The sequence below is a fragment of the Polistes fuscatus genome, unplaced genomic scaffold (genome assembly GCF_010416935.1).
Source record: "Polistes fuscatus isolate 324 unplaced genomic scaffold, CU_Pfus_HIC Scaffold5, whole genome shotgun sequence".
Lineage (NCBI taxonomy): Eukaryota > Metazoa > Arthropoda > Insecta > Hymenoptera > Vespidae > Polistes > Polistes fuscatus.
The window spans coordinates 9,657,085-9,678,236 of NW_025113129.1; the positions used below are offsets into that span (position 1 = coordinate 9,657,085).

Below are 21,152 nucleotides of genomic sequence, written 5' to 3' on the forward strand. Positions count from 1 at the left end.
ATATTTTTGAGGGATGAATTGAACGTAAACAAAATATTTGGAAAAGGCAAGGAATAAAAATGCAATTAAACGAAAAAAAAAGAAAAAAAGAAGAAGAACGATAAATAAAGTCGATATTTTGGAAAGGGGGAGAGTGGGATGAGTGGATGAATTGAACAAAATAAAAAATAAATATTATTTCAAAAGACAATGAAAAGGAATGAAAATAAAATGTAAAAACAACAAAAAAACATTAAAAAATAGGAAGAAGAATAACTTTGGAAAAGACTGCTTAGTTGTGGTTCAATCTTGTCCGGCTAATCGAATTATCATTAATTAAGATACCGCGTGCGAGAAGGAAAGGTAAAAGCCGAGCAGCGCAGTCTCTGCTAATAAGTACGGAGGAGAACGGCTTAGAAAGATAAAAAAATATAAAGAAAGAACGAGAAAGATATATATATATACATGATAAAAAAAAAAGATTAAAAAAAAGAATTAGATAGAAGCGGCTTTAAGTCAGTCGCTTCTTAAGAGTGAATTGACGTGCCTACTAATGGATCGTGCCTTCATCATCTGCTTTCTTTTTCATCATCTTCATCTTCTTCTCTTCTTCTTCTTCTTCTTATATTTCATCATCTTCTCTTTTTCTTTCTTATTTATTTTCTTTCTGTGTGCGTGGGTGTGTGTGTGTGTATGTGTCTTTGTCTTTTTATCTTCTTTTAAGGAACTTTATCTTAAAACGAAGTTAACCAATCTAGTATCGTCAAGTAAGACGGATCACCTTTTTGAGAAGGCAGCAAAAGAGTACACGATTGAATCATTAGGATAATTGGAGAACAGGTGTTCCTTTAACGTCTTGATTAATTTCTTTCGGTTTATACGGTAATTATCGGCATCGTTTGGACGATTAAACTAAACTCTTTTTCCCCTCTCTATCTTTCTCACTCTCTTCTCTTTCTACTTTCTTCTATGGCGTATGTTTCTCCTCTTTCTCCGTTAAACACACACAGAGACACGTGTGTGTGTGAATAATTTTACTCACAAGCAGAGAACTCGTTAAAATGCAAAACGCCAAGTCCACCGTTTGAGATTAGTTCCTTTTTTTATTTTTAATTTTTCCTTTCATACTCTCCCTCTCTCTCTCTTTCTCTCGTGTTTCTTTTTCGTGTTTTTTCTTTTTCTTCTTTTTTTTATTATTATTAATGCATATTACTACGTTGTTACATTATCTTAATGTAAGTTAACGTTAAGCTTTATGCTTAAAGGTTTTTATTTAGCGCTGATTTAAATAAAAATATTAAGAGAGAGAGATGTATGTTGCTTTCTCGAGAGTTCTTACGTGAATTTAATTTTAAATAAATTGATTCGTAAGCGAGATTGTTTAAAATCCTCACCTTCAACTCGTTAATTTCTTTTCTTTTGTTTATTCTAATGCCATAAAAAAAGAAAAAAAAGAAAATTCTTCTATCTCAATCATATATTACAATGTCTTTTATTATACAATACTTTCTTAAAGATTATAACTTCATTTCTTCCATACTATTTTTTTCTTTCCTAATCATTCAAAGGAAAACCTCTCTCTCTCTATCTCTATCTCTCTCTTTCGTCTCCTTCTTTCCTTTTCTTTCTCTTACTCATTCTAATGTCTGTATTACGGGAAAAAGATCGTGACACCGTCTGCAAACGTGTGCCATACGCAAAAGTACTTTGTTATAGAAGGGGGTAACTTCGATCGCGTGACCAAAACAATAATAGGTAGGTGGTGTACGTGTGTACACGCAGATACACACCATCGTACAAGACTATGTGTATGCGACAAAAATAAAAAAAGAAAAAAGAGAGAGAGAGAGAGAGAGAGAGAGAAACAGAGGTCGGGGTGCAAGCAATTACGTGTAATTTCATACCCGTTTATTGCGAGAACAGCTTGTTTTTTGGTCGGACGTTCACGGGGCCATCGAATAAACGTGAAACTGGTCTCCGTGCAAACCGGGTTGCACGCCGAGCTCAACCGCCGACGGACGACGACGTGGGGAAGGGGGGTAGCAGGGGAGGGCGGTGGGTAAAAGTTTCGACGAATAAACGGGCTTCATTAATTACGTTCCGCGCACTTTTTCGATAAAATTTCTATCAAATTTACTTTTGCGGAGCGAGGAGTAACTCAGCAGCAATTTGCGTTATAACATTTGGTTGGAAATCGAGGATCTGAAAGGGAGGTGGGGGGCCAGAGGTTTGCTGGGAATCCGGGCTGAGGGTGGGATCGGGAAGAGGGTCGGGGGTACTAATGGTAGGGGAGGGCTGGGGGATGGATAGAGGGATGTTCGAGAAATTTTTATCGCCTCGATACGTTCGATTTAAACGAGCGTCGTTTGTTTACCCTAGAGCGCTATTTGTCCGAGCGCTAAATTAAAAAGGTGAATCTTCTGGTGATCCAACTGAAAAACGGGGAACGCGCATGCGCGTTTTTATCCTATCAATCCTACCCAGCTTTTCGTCTCGTTTAGTTTCGTTTCGTTTCGTTGCGTCGTGTGTTTGTACGTTAATGTGTGTGTGTGTATGTGTGTGTGTGTGTGTGTTTGTATGCGAGGATGGAAAGAACGAAAAGAAATCGATTATCTCGAGTTAAAGGTCTTCCTGAAATTATTCCGATTGAAAATAATGATAATAATATCAATAATGATGATAATAAAAATAATCATTCCTCCTATACAATAACGATTTATATTTTATATCGGTAAAATTTTGTTAAGAAATTGTAAATAGTAAATAATACGAAGGGGTTAATCTGTTGAATTAAATTTATTCGATTTATTTTGCGGGGAAAAAAAATATCCAATAATAATTTAGACGAAATTTAATATAAAACACGAGTAATTTTAATGTATTGTAATAACAAAATACCTTGCATTTATTTGACACCAAAAAAAAAAAAGGATAATACAAATTTCTATTAAGTTTCTATCGAAACGGTAATCGTATCGTTAACAAAGTATAGTGTTGCTTAGGTATACCAATCGTCGCGTTAATCTTTTTTTTCTGATAGAAGAAAATGAAAAGAAACTTGAAGAGAATAAAATAGAGATAAACACATGGAAGATAAATAGCAATCATAAGAAAGAGAGAGGGAGAGAGAGAGAGAGAGAGAGAAAGAGAAAGAGAGAGAGATAGAGAGATAGATAGAGAGAAGCTTAGCAATTAAAGCGAATTACCGTCGGATCAAAGCTCACGAGTAGTAATTGGTGCACAGGTGTCGGCGATCAATCGTACACCGGGAATCGTCGCGGAACCTACTTTACTTCGTAGAGATACCCGAAACGTTTCAGTCGTGATCGATAGTCGTCGACGAGACGACACGAATCCAAAGCGAAGACAGAACGTGAAAGAGAGAAATATACACACACACACACACATACAAAGGTAGAGAGAGATGTTGAAAACGAAGATAGATATAGTTAACCCTTGCTATAAACTCTCTCTCTCTCTCTATATATATATATATATATATATATATATATCTAGTTATCTATCTAGCTATCCAGCTATAGGCAAATGAGAAACGCAGATATACATAAGTACATATATCCAGATGTTCACGGCAAGGTGGTATTCGTGTAATTTGTGCACCGATTAGCAATCAGTACGTCATTACCGCGATTAATATTGACGCCTGGATAATTCAAAATCGGTATACTAAATACATCGATAAAGCGAGTAGGAGTATTGTTCTAATTTGTTTCAACGTTTTCATTAGGATAGATTAAATTATATACATTAATAGATTGATAACTAACTTTCATTATTTCTTTTTTTTTTAAGATACAATAATGAACACTTTTTTTAACTATACAAATACGAGGATATTTTTGTATAATCATCGATCTGAGTCACCAGTTTTATTACGGTCTGGTATAATTACAAACGAAGGTTAGTTAGCATGTTAAATATTTCTAATGTAGGTACTTGATCATCTTGAAAGAATTTCTTGAGCTCGGTGAGCAACGAAATGTGAATTTTAACACGCCAAGTGTATACTCGTATCTATGTATATTATCCCTTTCGTATGGAAGCTAACGAAGCTCGTGCACCGATCCCAGCTAAGATATCCCAATGAAGCGTGCACGCTAGGGAACAATTAAATTATTAACCGGTAACCATAACGAGGGGCAGAGAAAGAGAGAGAGAAAGAGAGAGAGAAAGAGAGGGTGGTAGGGAGAAAGTTGTTTTATCCTTTATTACAAGCTAAGTTTGTAGGTATACCTAAAGTACTACGTGCAGTTATATTTCCACGAAACAAAATAAAAAAGAAAAAAGAACACTTCAAGAGAATCTAATCGAATAAAAAGATCATCAAAATTATTTAGACGTTTGAAATATAAAAGTTAGATCGGTGTGACAGCTAAAAATATGATCTTTCAATTTTTTTTGTTTTATTTTGTTTTTTTTTATTTCTATCTCCATCTTTTTACGTACGTTCGTTCGTTCGTTCGTTCGTTCGAATCGTCGTGTATTGAAAAAAAATCATCAAAATTATTTATATATTTAAAAAACAATAGTAGGATTGCCTTGATGGCTTAAAATATGTTCTTTCAATTTTTGTTTTATTTTTCTTTTTTCTTTCTCCTTTTTTTTCATTTCTGTACGTTCGTCTCTTAGTCTTTATCTTTATCTATCATCTTTTCGTTCGTTTAAATGGTCATATTTCCGTTACGCTTAAGCACGAAATATCGGAAATTCAGTTGGTTCTCGTATTTCCAGGGATTTCAACGAAAACCTGATTCCCGATCAGCTTAATTCGACTCGAAGCGGTGCTTCTGAAATTTTCAAAACTTTTCAAAGACCGATTAAGAACGATCCTCGCGTGATACCATTAAACGAATTAGTCGAGTGTGATAAGCGAGTAACCATGTATCGAAAAATCTTCGAGAAAATATTAGCAAATAATATTCCTTCACAAAATCACTAATAGGAATACAAAAGGTAAATAAAACAAAAATCAATGATACGTCTATTAAATCTCATTTTCATTATCTAACGATAGGACAACGTATAGAACAAAGTTGTTTCTCCTCTTAATTAAACCAACAGATAAACGATATTACTTAATTACAAGATATCGAAATCTTTCGAGAAAATATTACAAACGTCACATATACCGAAACGCAAATTGGAATATATAAAATATTTAAAAAAAATACACAAACACACACACACTAAACAAAATGTCCGAAAGACGAAATATCGATGAGTTTCCTATCAAATTTCATTTTCATTATCAAACGAGGTGGCAATATAGAGAACAAAGTTGCCTCTCCTTCGAGTAAGTAAGTAAATAACTAAGTAAGTAAGTAAGTAAGTAAGTAAGTGAGTAAGTAAGTACGTTGACCCGTTTGTTAGAAAGAAACTTTATCCTCGAGGGCAAGAACTTGATGACAGCTTAAGAGCCTTTTCTCTAAGGCAAGAGTCAGAGAGAAGAGAGAACAAGAGAAAAGAGATAAGAGAGAGAGATAGAGAGAGAGAAATAGAAAGATAAAACTAGTTCTTAAGAGCACACGCTTCCTAGCACACGTTCGCCACCACACTTTGACAATTTAATAATTCGATACTGGGTACGCGAATAATCGACGAACCTGATACTTTCTTAGACTATGAACGATCAAGAACCATTTTATCTCTTTCTTTTATATATTCTATCCATCTCTCTTTCTCCCTCTCTCTCTCTATCTCTCTCTTTCTCTCTCTCTCTTACTTGCAATATTTTATCGAACAGAGCCAACGGTCGAGAAGACAGGCAAGGATTAGTGACTCGATATGGAACCTGTTCATTAATTTTATTAACAGACATGCTGGATTACTCGGCCGTACATGTTTCGAACGATGATCAAAGACTGTTCGATAGGGATAAGCGCCATGTTTTTTGTTTTTGTTCATAAGTGCTATAAAACGCGACCGTTGTCGTCGCGAATAAAAATAAATAAAAATAAAATAATAAAAGAAAAGTATTTTATCATCGGTTGTCTCGAATCGTTCGTAAATTTTCACCAATGAAATTTCAAAATGGAAATTTGATTCTATCGTTGCTTCCGTATAGAAAATACACATTTATCTGTTGGCTTTAACTCGAAATATCTCGGAAATATAAACGATTCATGGTTGCCTTTTTATCTCTCGTCTAACGTTAAATTGAGAGGGGATTAAAAAAACGACTCGGAACAAAAATACAAATATGAACAAATATTCTATTATTCTTTTTTTGTCAGATTATTCTTTGGAGAAATTAAAAGAACGGAAGGAGGAAAAAAAAAGAAAATGTATAAAATTTGTGACCTAAATTCGAAATAATGAACACTGAATTATTCGAAATTAATACGAATGCATTTCTATTAGTTATCATAATTACGATATATAATCTAAAAAAGAAAAAATACATACAACACACACACACAAAGTAATGGTGTCCTCCTCCTCTCTTTGTCTATCTCTCTTTGGTTTCTCTTCCATTCTTTTTGAGGAAGGAAGAGCCACGCTCTTGGGTTAGCGGAGAGGAGGATCGATATGGTGCGTCGGATTAAATCGCGCGAAAGGTGACAGCGGGGCTTTTACGAAGAAATTTCCGTCGAAACTTTGTGCCCTGGCGCAAAGTGGCCATTGCGTTTCGTTCCGGAGATAAAAACCGAAAGAGTCGGTTCCGAGCGTTGGAAGAAGACAAGAGAGAAAGAGAGAGAGAGAGAAAGATATATATATATACATTGGAAGAAGAAGAGGGTGGAAGAAAAGAGAAGGAGAACACCAGTGACGGTCCACGAGAAGACAAATTCTGTAATCTTCTTTGGTCGGCGAGCTAAGCCCTCTGTGTGACGGCATACCATCTTCTTTCTCTTATTTCCTATACCCTCCCCCTCTCTGCCTCTTCCCTCCCGATTTTACTCCCTCTTTGTCTCGACCTGTCCTCCCACGCCGATCAAGGAAATTAGATTTCGAATCGACAGCCATGCTTAAGTATAAACGACCGAACGAGACCTTGCGTCTTCTTCTAGTATATCCTAAAAGAAACTTACTTTTTCATACTCTTACTCTCTCTCTCTCTCTCTCTCTCTTTCTTTCTCTTGCTCCTTCCTTCTCATTTTCCTAATATTTTTCTATATCATCCTATTAAAATTCAAAATTGTGTTCTACGTTCTTATCCGTATCAGTATTCATTTTTTTTATTCTCTATTTTAATCTATTTTTGTTGTTGTTGTATTAATTTATATATTTCATAATATGTAATAAATTGAATTAATACGATATTGGAAGTGAAAACGCACCGCGCGCGTGTACGTGGTTATTTTATATTATATATATATATATATATATATATATATATATGACGCATTGAAAAATATATATATATTTTTTTTTTATTTTAATATAACTTATACAAATTATTTAATATTTCAATAAAATATTTATAGTTATATGATGTAATATTATGTACATGCATAGAATGATTCGAAAGTTCTTAGATGATTATCAAAATTAATTACTTTCCTCCGACAGGATTTAAACTCGTAATTAGACTCGTAATATTACAAAAATGATTTGCAATTTTGCACCCAAAAAAATATTTGACTAAACGATCTACTTTATACACACACGCAGACACTCTAATTACACCCATTAGTTGATCAACGTTATTCTATCTCTCTCTCTCTTACAAATCTTATTTAATCAGAAATAAATTAGTGTCACTTTTAATTGTTTTTCTTCTTCGTGTAATATAGAATATCGATTTACATATTCGATATATTTATCAATGCGCTGAATACGAATCAAAATATTTCGAAGCCAATACATCGGTGACCGAATTTCAATAGGAAATGGTGGTAGTGTCAAACTATAATAGAATAGGTGACTTCTTTTAGCATAAAGAGTAATAAACCTTTCACAGTTAACGTCAGTCCATTATAATCGGATTAATACGAGAGAGCTCGCATTCGAGGAAGTTAATCCGTTTAGCATTAATTATCGCGCGTGACGTTTTGCTCGCAAATACGGCGAACGCCGACGGATTATAGGATATACCTACCTACTACCTTGGATCCTAGCAATATCTACTTGCTTGACAAGAAACCAAGAAAACGTTTAGTTACACTCTTTCCAATCTTTTCATCACCTTCAATATTCACTTGAAAAAAGATTACTTCTTTACTTTTTTTATTTCTTTTTTTTTTGTACAAAAGTTACATCAATTTTAAATCTTCCTTAACGAAGCATCATCGTAAAATTGAAATAAAACTTTCCTTTCTACCCCTAACTCGATGATCGCGATATTTTAGTTAAAATGATTAAAAGGGAAAGAAAAAGATGTTTAGTCAAATTAGTTGGATTCATCGTGTTTTTATTTCATATGCTTTAAAAAAGGTATTTTCAATAATTTAATTAAAAAAAAAAAAAAAAGTAATTCTCCTTTTATCAATTTGTTGACAAAGATATTGATTTGGGAACGATTAGAAAGAATTAGTTAGATCTTTGAGTAAACTAATCGAAAGATTTACGGTAGGACAATGACTAAACTATGTAGTAGGATCCTGAACGTTAACGTGACGGCAGGCTGTTTCTTAATCGGCACCTTAACTCGATTAAGCAGCTGAAGAAGAATCAAAAGGGCCCCCTAGGCGTTTTAAAATTTATCAGCGATCAGTGTTGGCCCATTAGAGTCACTAGGAGTCGGGCAGGAGAAAGCACAGGTCGAAACCACTTCGTCCATTATACTATATCTTTTCGTGTCAATCTCTTAAGTAGCTAAAACGTGATAGAACACTCTTTTCTTTCTCTTTCTCTCTCTCTCTCTTTCTCTCTCCTGTACTCACACATTTTAATTTTTAAACTCACACCTACTATCCGCGATTATTATCTTTTTTCTCCTAGTAATACAGACAATGACCAACACTTTTTTTTCTCTGACATATTTTTCATTATTTCTTTTTTCTTTCGATTTATATTTCAACGTATATCGAATAATTTCAATATTTTATATTGAAAAATTAAATCTTTAATCCGAAGTTTTGATTAATATTCCTTATTGTATTTTCATTCAAAGAATCATTAACAATGAAAATATTGTCCAAAACAAATGATATTTTAACATTGTCTAAAACATTGTTTAATAATTTATTATTATTATAATTAAATTATCGCAATAATTAAAATACAAGACGAGAACAATCTTTTTATTTCTCTGTCAGCAATTTCCGTTGAATATTTGATTTATTATAAAAAAAAAAACAAATAATTTATGTTTGTGTATAATACGAAGTTTCCTTTTCTTTTTTTGCCTGTCTTACATCAGTTTCTTAATTGGCATTTATAAAGTGTGTAAATTAGGAGTAGCTCGAACTACTCGAGGTCAGGAGATCCGAAATCACGAAGTTTAATTCGCAATTCGCCTTGCGAGAAGACGATTTAGATGAGAGAAAGAGAAAGGCCGAGAGAGAGAGAGAGAGAGGAGAAAGAGAGAGAATGGGAACGTGTTAAACAGAAAGAGAGAGACAGGATCTAGCGGTGAACGCGTCGTCACGTCGACATTCTGCGCCTGCCTGGTAGAATTTAATCACGATGATGGTTACTCTGTCCCACCGAAACCAATTATTGCGCAGACGTATCCCAGCACGCTGTACACGCCCGTATATTTCGCTTTACCATGTATCTATATATATATATATATATATATTGTATATATGTATTTATATTCCCTTGTAGAAACAACCCTCTATAGACTCAAAACTATAGAATTTTACTTTCACCACTTGACCTTCGATCTTTCATCAATTTTCGACATTTCCAAATTGTGATATGCAAACATCAACGTGGGATTTATTGGTCGATTTAATAATTTAATAAAAAAAAAAATGTAATTATTTTGAAAGTCATATGTTGATTAACAAATATTTAAGACTACGTAGCAAGCACGAAATATTTTATAAACTTTATTAATATATTTCTACTATAATCTTATCAACAATCTTAACTTACTTTATAATACTAAATAGAAACATATTAAAAAATCTAATTTATATATATAATAAATATTTAATTTTCAAAGAACAAATTTTACTTATTTTAAAAATATTAATTAAAATCATATTGAAAATCCTTATATTTAAGATAATGGATAAAATTGTAGGATGAAAAAATATGTGTATATAATTATCTAGATAAATGAATTTCTAAGCGTAAAATCATATTGTATCCCATTAGTAAGAAACGGTAAAGATGTTAAAGGAAGGAGTAAGGGAATATAGAAGGGAAGTGGATCAAGAAAGGGGTGGTAAAGGGAGTAGTCTCGGTGGCGTTGGAACTCACAGGGGCCATTATTGATTGTTGTTGATAATTAGCCGGTATAGGCGCGTCAATCACGAAGCAAGGCAAGGTTATTAGCTCCACGGACACAAGCCAGGCCCGTGAGTAGTAGACGTTAGCAGAGAGGAGAGGAAGAGAATGGCGAGAGTAGAGAGGAGGAGAGTGGAGGGCGTAGGGCCGACGCTTAGGGCCGAGCCGCCATTGAGCCACCCGATTACCCCCCACAATTCGATCTAATGCGCTGCTCTTCGATGCGAGAGAAGGTTAATTATGCAGTTAATGAGAGCTTGAATATATATACCCCAGGGTGTGCATGACTGTCCACGGAAGATTATTATGTTACTGACAGCTTACAACTACTGACTTTTGCAATAAATTATTATTAATATTATTAGCTTCGTTATTTTTACTAATATCTTTTTAAATAGGAAAAAAATATAATATATTAAATCGAAATTAAAGGGGTGGTGGGGAACGAGTTATTTGGAATTTTTATCAACCCTCGGTGATTTTTGATATTAATCATTTTAATTTTAATAGAAAAATCTCTCTCATTTGTTTCCTTTTCGAATATTTTTTAATTCTCGTAATATTATTTTTAATATTTACTTCGATTTATATATAAACTTACTAATTGTACGGCTTAATATTTTTATCGTTTAATATAAGAATTGTTTCGTCGATTGATCATTTTTTCTTTCTTTTTTTTTTTTTGGTAAAATAAATATCACTAAATTATGAGATTCTCGTTAATTTTTTTTATCTCTGTGTAGATTCGATAAGTTTTTATATAATTTCATTTTAGTATGGCATTAGTATATCATTTGTAATATTAAATTTATTTATTGTATGCATAGTATCCTCAATGTCGTAAGAAACAAAAACATTTGTTATTTCCCGATTCAACAAACGATAGTAAGAGTTTCAAAACATAGGACGATATCAATCACATGAAGAAAGATAGAATCCGAACGTTCTTGGGGATAAGTAAACATAGGTAAAATATGGTAAACAATTCAGTCTCGCGTTAATCTTTGTACTAAACACACGTTTGATTTGCTCCGCATTAACGACCACGTTCCAAAAGGAAATTCTTTTTAATTATTCTACTCCTTACTCACGTAAGTTATTAATAATAACTTATTCTTAATCAATTATATATATTATATAATTATATGATAACGAACATATCATTCGAACGGATTAAACTCGCAAATGAATTCTAACTTTTCGAAAATTATTCGAAATTTATTATTTACTTTGTACGGACATATAAAATGTTGCTTTTGTATATTAGAAACACGGGGAGAGTAATTTGCAAATAAAATGGTCGCGTGCGCGTTCGAAAGTAGTAAATCTTGCGGTTCTCTTTGCTCATTTAACGATTACACAGCGTAGTTCGCGAGTAAACGAGAGAGAGAGAGAGAGAGAGAGAGAGAGAGGAAAAAAAGAAAATAAAAGAAAGAAAGAGATAGAGGTTGTTAGTCGGTTGCTTTAGTAAAACGGTAGATAAGCAACATTGACCCAACGTACAGCACGATATAAAATTTTACAAATGTTACCATCGTGCCACTTGATTTCTCACGTGGCACCCCGTATATGAACATACGTGCTATCGCACACTTTATACAGTGGTCTTCAACTTATGGTAAAAAGCGATATTACCGTTTTTTACCTTCCCAGTTTATTAATGTAAACTTTGATAATTCGCGCGCTTTAATTCGTGTGATTAGCGAAATTAACTAATAAATATATCTATAATTTACTTCTTTTTTTTATTATCTTTAATCAATCATTATGATTTATTAGATCGGATAATATTTTTTATCGCGAGAACAAAAAGCGCTGTCGAGTCAAATAGAAATTATTCGAAATCGTTGGAAAACGTGTTTAGATATATTCGATATTTATGTCTATGATGTTTCCATTTTTTTAGCTATAATCGATCACGGTAAATCATTTATAACCTTAAGTACGGATATGAAATAATGGAAAAAAAATTTATTAACTTAAAAAAATATTTAAAATTATGTAAAATTTCTATTCGAAAAAATGCAAGATAAAATAAAAATGAACAAATTTCAGATCCCTTCCAATGTTTATTTTTCTATTTAGAAACAAATTAATAGAAGATATGTTTCTAATGTTGTTTTTTTAATTACACCCTCAATGATCTCGATAAAATAAAACGGTATATAATTTTACTTAAAAGTAACAAAGTATGAAATAAAAATACAAAGTTTATAGCTTAGAATTTAGTTGGAAATGTTGGATAAGTAACAGTCATAGTGATCGTAACTACCATTATCATGTTCGCATAATAGAGGTAATAGCTTGGTTGCCGTTGGATAAATCGATGACCATTACCAACCCCATTAGCTGTAACGAGCGTTTCCTCGAAGGTCCCTAGCATTTCTGACCGGCTCCCAACTTGGTGTTTGGGTTTCCAGGTGAGAACAGCTGCAACTCAACCGGCGGTGGTAGCGACGAAGAACTTGGTGCGGGTTGCGGGGACGATATTAACGGGAACGGAGGAAAGAAGAAGCATCGTCGTAACAGAACGACCTTCACCACTTACCAGCTGCACGAACTTGAGAGAGCATTTGAAAAATCACATTACCCTGACGTCTACTCCAGGGAAGAACTTGCCATGAAGGTCAACCTTCCCGAAGTTCGTGTCCAGGTAAGCATCTAATTTATTTTTTTATTTTATTAATCATATTTCGCATGTTTTCTTTTTTCGTTTCTTTTTTCATATCGTATCGCATTTCAAAGTGAAACAACAATCGTTCGTATCAATCGTATAATTTTATAGAAAAATATTTGATAATTTAGATTTGGAAAAGTTCGAGAGAAATATATTATTAATTATTAAATTATTTTTATTAATCCTTCGTAAGTAAATTTGCTTAAATCTACTAAATGAAAAACAAAGATTAATTTATTTTCTAACATATTATTAACTTAATAACCAATGTTTCTAATACTTTGTATTATTATCTCAACACAAATTAATCCTACGATATGATAGCGAATAATTAATATCGTGTCAAAACGATAAAATATTATAATTATTCTCAAGTAAACGAGGATTAATTTTTATTCTAATACCAAGATAATATTATCGTAAACGCAAATTAATTTCAATAATTAATATTCCGTCAAAAAGATAAAAAATTTCAAAATTATAGCACAGTAATAATACTTCCTATAAAAATAATTAATCTTCGATATATCAGATAAAACTTTCTAAACAAATCAAATTAAAAACGTAACAAAATTAATTCGAATTATACAAAATCAATTAAAGAAAAAAATCCAAATAATTATTATTATGAAACATTTTAGTCATAAAATCGTAAAATAGAGAAATAAAAAAGAAACAAACAATAAGGGGAAAAGGAAAAGAGATAGAAATAGAAACGTATATATATGTATATATATACATATATTGTAGGATCGATATTAACGATAGGATTTATCGTTCCACTTTGGAATTCGACGTGATAGGAACTAGTCGTGCCTGCTAGCCAACAACACAGCAGCGGGTTTAATGGCAGCGTTTCCGTGCAAACAATCGGAACGGCAATCGCCGCCCAACGGGCCGACGCTCACCGCCCGGCGTATTAAACTAAATTAAATTAATTATGTGCGTGACAGCGATAAAAGCACGCAGTCGCATGCGACGACGCATCGATTAGGTTTCTCTCTCTCCCAGGGGCACGCTTTCCCCATACTCCTGCCAAACTCTACTACTCATCTATAAGTATAGTAACCTGCAGTCTCCTTCCTTCCTTCCTTTCCTTTCTTTCTTTCTTTCTTTCCTTTCTTTCTTTCCTTTCCTCCTACTTTCATCGACACCTGCCTTTTTATTATTATTCTTCTGAGATTGATTTATTCTTCTTTATGTTTTTTTTCTTTTGTTTCTAATCAATCGGAATCAAAATTTATTCTTCGAGTTAATTGGATCGTTAATAATTCCATTATTCGTATACCGAAATACGACGTTAATGAATATAATTTAATAATATTTTAAATATAAAAGATAATATGGAGGGAAAAAAGCGTGTGTTCGTAAAATTAGAAAATTACTTTTTTTTTTAAAAGGAATATTTATCACGATGTGAATTATAGGTACTTGTTGGAAAATATATTATAAATAATATTACCGATGACGGTGATTTTTAATATTCAGTCACATTTTAATGTAGTAACGTTCACGATTTTTTTTCCTTTTTTGTTTCAACTAATTAATCTTTAATTTTGTATTTTACACTGAAATTATATACGACGTGGATGAGAATATAATTAATTTCTTTTTTATACGCCATTTATATTTCTATTAATATAAATAAGATGGGATACAAGAGTTTGTATACAAATGAAAAATAATTTTAGAAGAAAGTAATGACTATCCTGACATTTGTTAAAACCAAAATAAAATAATCGATATTTTTTTAAAAGAATATATGTATATTACATTTAAATAATATTTCAATTAATTTGAATAAAATGAGCTAACAAAAGAATAGATATATTATAAATATAAAATAATTTTGAAAGGTAACAAATGACGATCGCGACATTGTTCGTAACAAAACGTATGAAATAATAAACGAACGTATTAGCAGGGATGATGATTTTTAATATTAAAAGAAAAATTCAATGTAGTATACGTAAATATAAATAATATAAGTATCGTAAATGCATATAAAAGAGGTGAATGATATAAACGTTTTCATTCGTCCGATGTAATAAAATGAAATTTATTGTTTCGACCCAATCGATTACGAGTTCGTTCCGAAACTGTATGCGACCGTAACTTCGACGATTAACAAATCATCGCGATAAATGATGCAGTTTCGACGAAGTAATTGCTCGTGCTCCGATCTCGCCCACACACGACACACACAAATACACATACAAACATACACAGACGTATGTTTTTTTATATAACGTTTAACAATGCGAAATATATTTTTACTTTGATATTCATCAGCATTGCCGGACATGGGTTACAATCGTTGCTACGTATCAACTTATTAGCAATTATTTCAATTAAAATCTTGATAACTGAAAATAGAAAGAGAGAGACAGACAATGCACACAATATTATTCGATAATAAAAATGATATTATGTATTATATATATATGTATATATATATATTTGTATGTATGTATGTATGTATACGTGTATGTACCAAATGGTAACGATAATAATAATAGTAATAATCGTTTGAAATTCTTCATTCTTTCGAGGTTATCGTTTCAACTTGATATAATAGAAAATCTATAGAAAGATTATTAAACATTATTATCTTACGAACGTACATTTCTTGTTCATAATAATTGAATAGTTTAATAGACGATCCATTAGCGTGTTTGCATTTGACCAATAATAGATATACATTATTCCTTTTTTTGCTAGAATAATTTTTCAACGAATATACATGCACGATGCATACGTGAATAATATTCTATCATAAAAGTGTACACGCGATTTTAATAGTTGGATCTATTACGAACCGACTTTTCGATCTCGATCTCGAACCTTTTCGTTTTCTTCTTTTCCATTCCTCTTTTTTTTTTCATTTTAATATATCTAAATCGTCGTTTATCGCGAATAAAACTCTACGAGTTTATATGAAATAAGAAAGAAAGTTGAAAAAGAAAAAAAGGGAAAACGGAGAAGGGTATAAAAAGAAAAAAAGAACAAAAAAACAAGAATAAAAATGAAAACACGATAGAACACCATAAAAAGAAGCTTACTCGGTTGCGCGGAAAATGATGGCAGGCCGATCACGATCGAAGGGTAGGGATTAGGTAGATATCTCTCTCTCTCTCTCTTCCTCTTTTGCAGAAAATGTAGCGAATCACGCAAGCGTATTTTTTACCGCTCCGCGAATCGTGATCAAATGTTATGCGCTGGTCATATTATGTACGTTGAAACTGTTTATTAAAAATTTGCCCTTCTGCGTGTTCTGGACGATTAAAACACTCGAACGTTTTCAAACTAAAATCCTGGCCTTTTGCTGGTAGTAAACAAAAAAAAAAAAGAAATGTCTACACGTGTACACGTAAAATGATGAACAATAAAATTAATACATCCGATATTATTATAGATATTACTAATTATTACGTAATTTAATTTAACCCGTCGAGTATAGTTATTTCACGAATTAACAACTTTTACTTATTACTTTTTCAATATGTGAAATAACGTTTAAAAGCGAATAAAAAATGGATAAAAATTTAAGAATACCAATGGATGATTATTAAAAAGCTATATAAATGGATAGACAGATAAAATAGATAATGATAATGTCTCGATACAGAACCAAATAATTCTGTAAGATTATCTCGTTACTCAAAGCAAGCCAATTTCCAAGCAAGCGTTTCGTATCTCGCGAGATCGGATAAAACAACGCGTTTTAATTAACTTCACCACCCCCTCTCCTCATCCCCCCCGCCCCATCCCTCTTCCTTCCGCCTCGCGGAATTGAGAAAAGAGAGTGGAAAGCTTAACGGGAGAACGTTTAAGAACGACTCTGCGTACTCTGTCTCTTTCTCTTTTTCTCTCTAAAAAAACAGTAGCATCAAACGAGAGGAAAGGTCGTTCTTTCTCTCCCCCTTTCACTCTCTCACTCATTGACTCATTCTTTTTGTTTCTCGGTAAAAGGCAAAGGACGACGGAGGCGTCGTTCTCCGACTAGAGAGTCGCAATTAAAAATTTAAATTACGTTTAAAATCCACCGACTACCGGCCCGTTCTCTCTTTCCAACCAAACCACACACCATTTTTTTCCAATTCGAAAGACAGATGGAAAGGGAAAGAAGAATAAAAATGATAAAAAATACTACTCCCCTACCCCCCTCTCCCTCTATCTCTCTATCTCTCTCTCTTTTTTTCTCCCTTTCGTTTTATTTATTTTCTTCATTCTTATCACTTTCTACTTTTTTTCTTTTACAATTTTTCATCATACTAAAGGAATCGTATCAAGAATAAGAAAAAGATGAGAAAGCTGAAAATGAAGGGGGCGCGAGGGGTTGCCCCTAAGGTAAACCTAATCGCATAATCCTATTAGAGAAGAACAGACAACCCGATGGAATCTTCTTTTTTTCTTTTTCTTTCTTTTATGAATAGTCTCAACGAACGCACCTCGTTCGGCTTCGTTTTTAATTGATAGCGCACGCCAATCCTATCTGTCGGATTTATTAGGCCGACGAGATGGTTCGAGTCTACGCACGATAAAAAAGAGATAGAAAAATAAAGAGAGAGAGAGAGAGAGAGTGGTATTACGGGAATCAGAAAAAAGAGAGAGATAGATACACGTATATATCGACGATGACAATAGGGTGGGGGAAGGGAGGTTGGGAGAGACAGAGCTTTTATTGGCTGGAGCGTAGAATTTCCAGGCTGGATAAAACCGAGAAGAGATAGAAGAGAATGAGAAAGTAAAAGAGAGGAAGATAGAAAGATAGTTGGTACCACCAACGAGGGGTTCGCTCGCTTGGTGGTTGCTACTCTGATTGCGAGCCAGGAAAATACAGTTTCCGAGATTTTCATCCTTCTCGCTTTTATTTACCCTTTTATCTACCTGATCATTTGACCAGACCTGTCTATGTATTAGAGAGAGAAACAGATAGATTGTAGGTGTTAGTATTAAGACAAGAAGATTAACACTATTTGGTCACTATAATTAATTAGCAAGTTTATCGGATATGTGTTGGTGGTTTGAGTATTCGTATTGATTTAATGGTTAGTTAGAATTATGATTTAATCGTATTAGATCAATCATTCGATAATAAAAATATATCGAGATATGTTAGTATATAATATTTTGTTTATTTAAGTTTTATCAAGCATCGAACGAAATTTTTTGTTCGCTGGATATAATTTTGTATTTAGTATAATACGATAAATTTTAGATGATATTCCTATTTTAATGAACAAAAAATTAAAGTAAAATAAGAAATAATTACAATATCACAAATATGTCCGAAATATCGATACGAATTACATATAAAATATAACTACAAAATGTATGTCACAGTTGCTCGTGAATTTTTCTTTTCTCTCTCTCTCTCTCGCTCTCTCTTTGCTTTTATATGTTATATTTAATATTCGATTGTTAATACTTTGAAAAATAAAACTTGTTAAAACTCTATGACATATTTGTAATTACCATCTTTAATAGAAATTTGAAACATAATTGTACTTTTATTTACTTAAAACATAACTTTGGTATCTACTAACAAATCTAATTTTCAAAACTATCTTATTTTTATTTTTCAGTGATACACAAATACAAAGAAAATAAAAATAAAAGAAATAATTGTTTTTTTTTTTTTTTTTTTTTTTTTTTAATATGAAATTGTCAGATAAACGTAAGAACGTGGTTTTCGAATTGAAATGAAGAACGAGCAACGTGATATTTATCTGTAAAATCTCAGGGTTTGAGAGAGAAAAGGTTGTGGATTAGTCGTATACCATATATACCTACATAGATAGATATATATATATACAGATAAATGTATGTGTGTATGTGTATATAACATTTCCGGGTTGCAACCACAGAAGAGTGGAATCGACAACGGTGGAATCTAGGGAGGCAGGCGGAAAAAAGCGGGCAGATTGATTTTTCGCGGTAGGCCAACTAATTTGGAATCGAGGGAGATGGGTGAATGACCAATGTTCCGATGCCCAGAACGAACAGCCATCGGACGATTGCCAATTGGAAAAATACTCCAATTCGATTACAATTTTTTTCGATGGCCGCACACAACGGCGCGGAAGAATTTAAAACCGTTCTTCGAATCTCTTTCTCTCTCTCTCTCTCTCTCTCTGTTTCTATCTATTTCTCTTCTCTTTTTATAAAAAACTTTGTACACATTCATATATACAATACATACATATACACAAATACGTATGAAGAGAGAGAGAGAGAGAGAGATAGTAAAGGTAAAGTGAAAAAGAGAGAGAAAGATCGATAAAACTGTTACGCGTTCAACAATTCGTTTCAGAAATATTTCGAAAGGGAGATTAAACGTTAATTCGCTTGGTGTTCCATTTTATTCTTCTCGATACATTTTTATATTCTTTTTCTAATAAAAAAAAGAAAAAAAGAGAGAAACAACTCTACTTCGATTTCTTATACCGCACGTAACACGTATGCTTGCTGCACGTACATTTGTATGTATTTATCGAAATTTTAGACGAGATTTGATTTCAATTTTCTTGTTTTTTTTTTGTCCTTTTTTTCTTTTTCCTTTTTTCTCTCTTTTCATATATTTTCTTTTTCTATGACAAATTGTCATTCGAAAAATAAAACATCAAGAATATATAACTTCGGCTATTACTTTTTCTCAATTACATTTTTATTTACGTTCGCATCCTATTGAGTATTAAAAAAAGGAAAAGGTAAAAGAAATTGTAGTTACGTAAAATAAAGTATAAAGCGAAATAAAAATAATACACTGGAGTGAGATTGAAAAATTCGCGTAAAGCGAATGAAATTACGTTCGTATGCATAAATGATTGCACATATGTATGTGCGTATAAGAATTCTAAACAAGATTTTGTTTTCTATGACGCATATTGTTGTAAGAAAAATATCGAAAATGTTTTTTAACGCATTGGCTTTTAATCGGAGATTAAAAAAAAAAAAGAAAAAAAGGAAAAAAAAGTGGGGGAAAAATATACAATCGTTTCACACTTCGTGAAACTTTTATTACAATTTAATGAAAAATAATTTGACCCATTTATAATGTTATTTTGAATTTATTTCTAAGATGCATTTATATGATGATAATATACATTACGTATTTTCGCGTAATTCAATACCAATTGGATTATTTGGACTATTATAATATTCGTTCTCGATTAAAATATGTATTTAAAAAAAAAAAGAAAAAAAGTAGAAAGGAAGATAGTTGAAATAAAAGCGAAGTAATAGTCAGATCGAAGAATTCGTCGCACTATGCGGAACAATAATAACGAGGAGCAGACTTTTATAGGTCGCAGCGAGAATGTAAATCGCACGCAAGAACTAATTTCGCAGCCGTTATCGAATTATCGCCGGTTCGCGAGCTACATTTACATCGGTAGGTGCATTAAATGTTACGCGACAGTCATGGCGGGATAGTTAAGCGATGTACATACATTAATTACGTTACATTCGTTTAATCGTTCTAACCAGCAACCTGTACTTTCACGATACACGTATACATACACACGTGTATATTTATATATAAATACATATATGTATATGCATTTATGTTTGCGTGTGTTTAAGTATAAGAACGTCGGTTAGCAGCACGCACGAACACACGTACACACACACAAAACGTAATACGTAAGCAGCTTAACGATGGAGATTGATCACGCGCGAGTTCATTAATTAGTCGACAATCGTAACGATTTTCCAAAGAAACTAACTAACTTCTAACGCTTAACCAAAATGTCTACTAAATTACAATAATAATATATCGCCAATTAGATTACTAGTTAATCGTTTAAATTTCAACTTTTAGATATGTTATATTCGTTTTGTATAATAATCCTTGTATAATATCTTTATCTTTTCAAAGCAAAATATTCAATGATCGTCTAGTGAGAACACTGTTACTAAAATCCCCCTATTATTTAATAATAATAATAATAATAATAATTCGAAAAAGGGGATAAAAGGATGGAGTAAACAACAACGTTCCCTTTTTAGAAATGGATTTCAATCATAATAGTTTAATGAAATGTCAGGTGTTTGGCTTATTGCCATTGATACGATAATATATCAACACATTCATAGGTATTTCAATTTATGATGATATATTATTAAT

At 32.5% G+C, this 21,152-nt stretch overlaps 1 protein-coding gene across 1 annotated transcript in view; it reads left to right on the forward strand.

Moving 5' to 3' along the window:
- The window catches only part of LOC122521843 (retinal homeobox protein Rx1-like), a 42,580-nt gene that overhangs the window by 3,890 nt on the left and 17,538 nt on the right, over positions 1–21,152 (forward strand). The window contains exon 2 of the mRNA XM_043642547.1: positions 12,765–12,997. Coding sequence (XP_043498482.1) covers positions 12,765–12,997 — 233 coding nt within the window. The remainder of the gene's footprint in view (positions 1–12,764; positions 12,998–21,152) is intronic.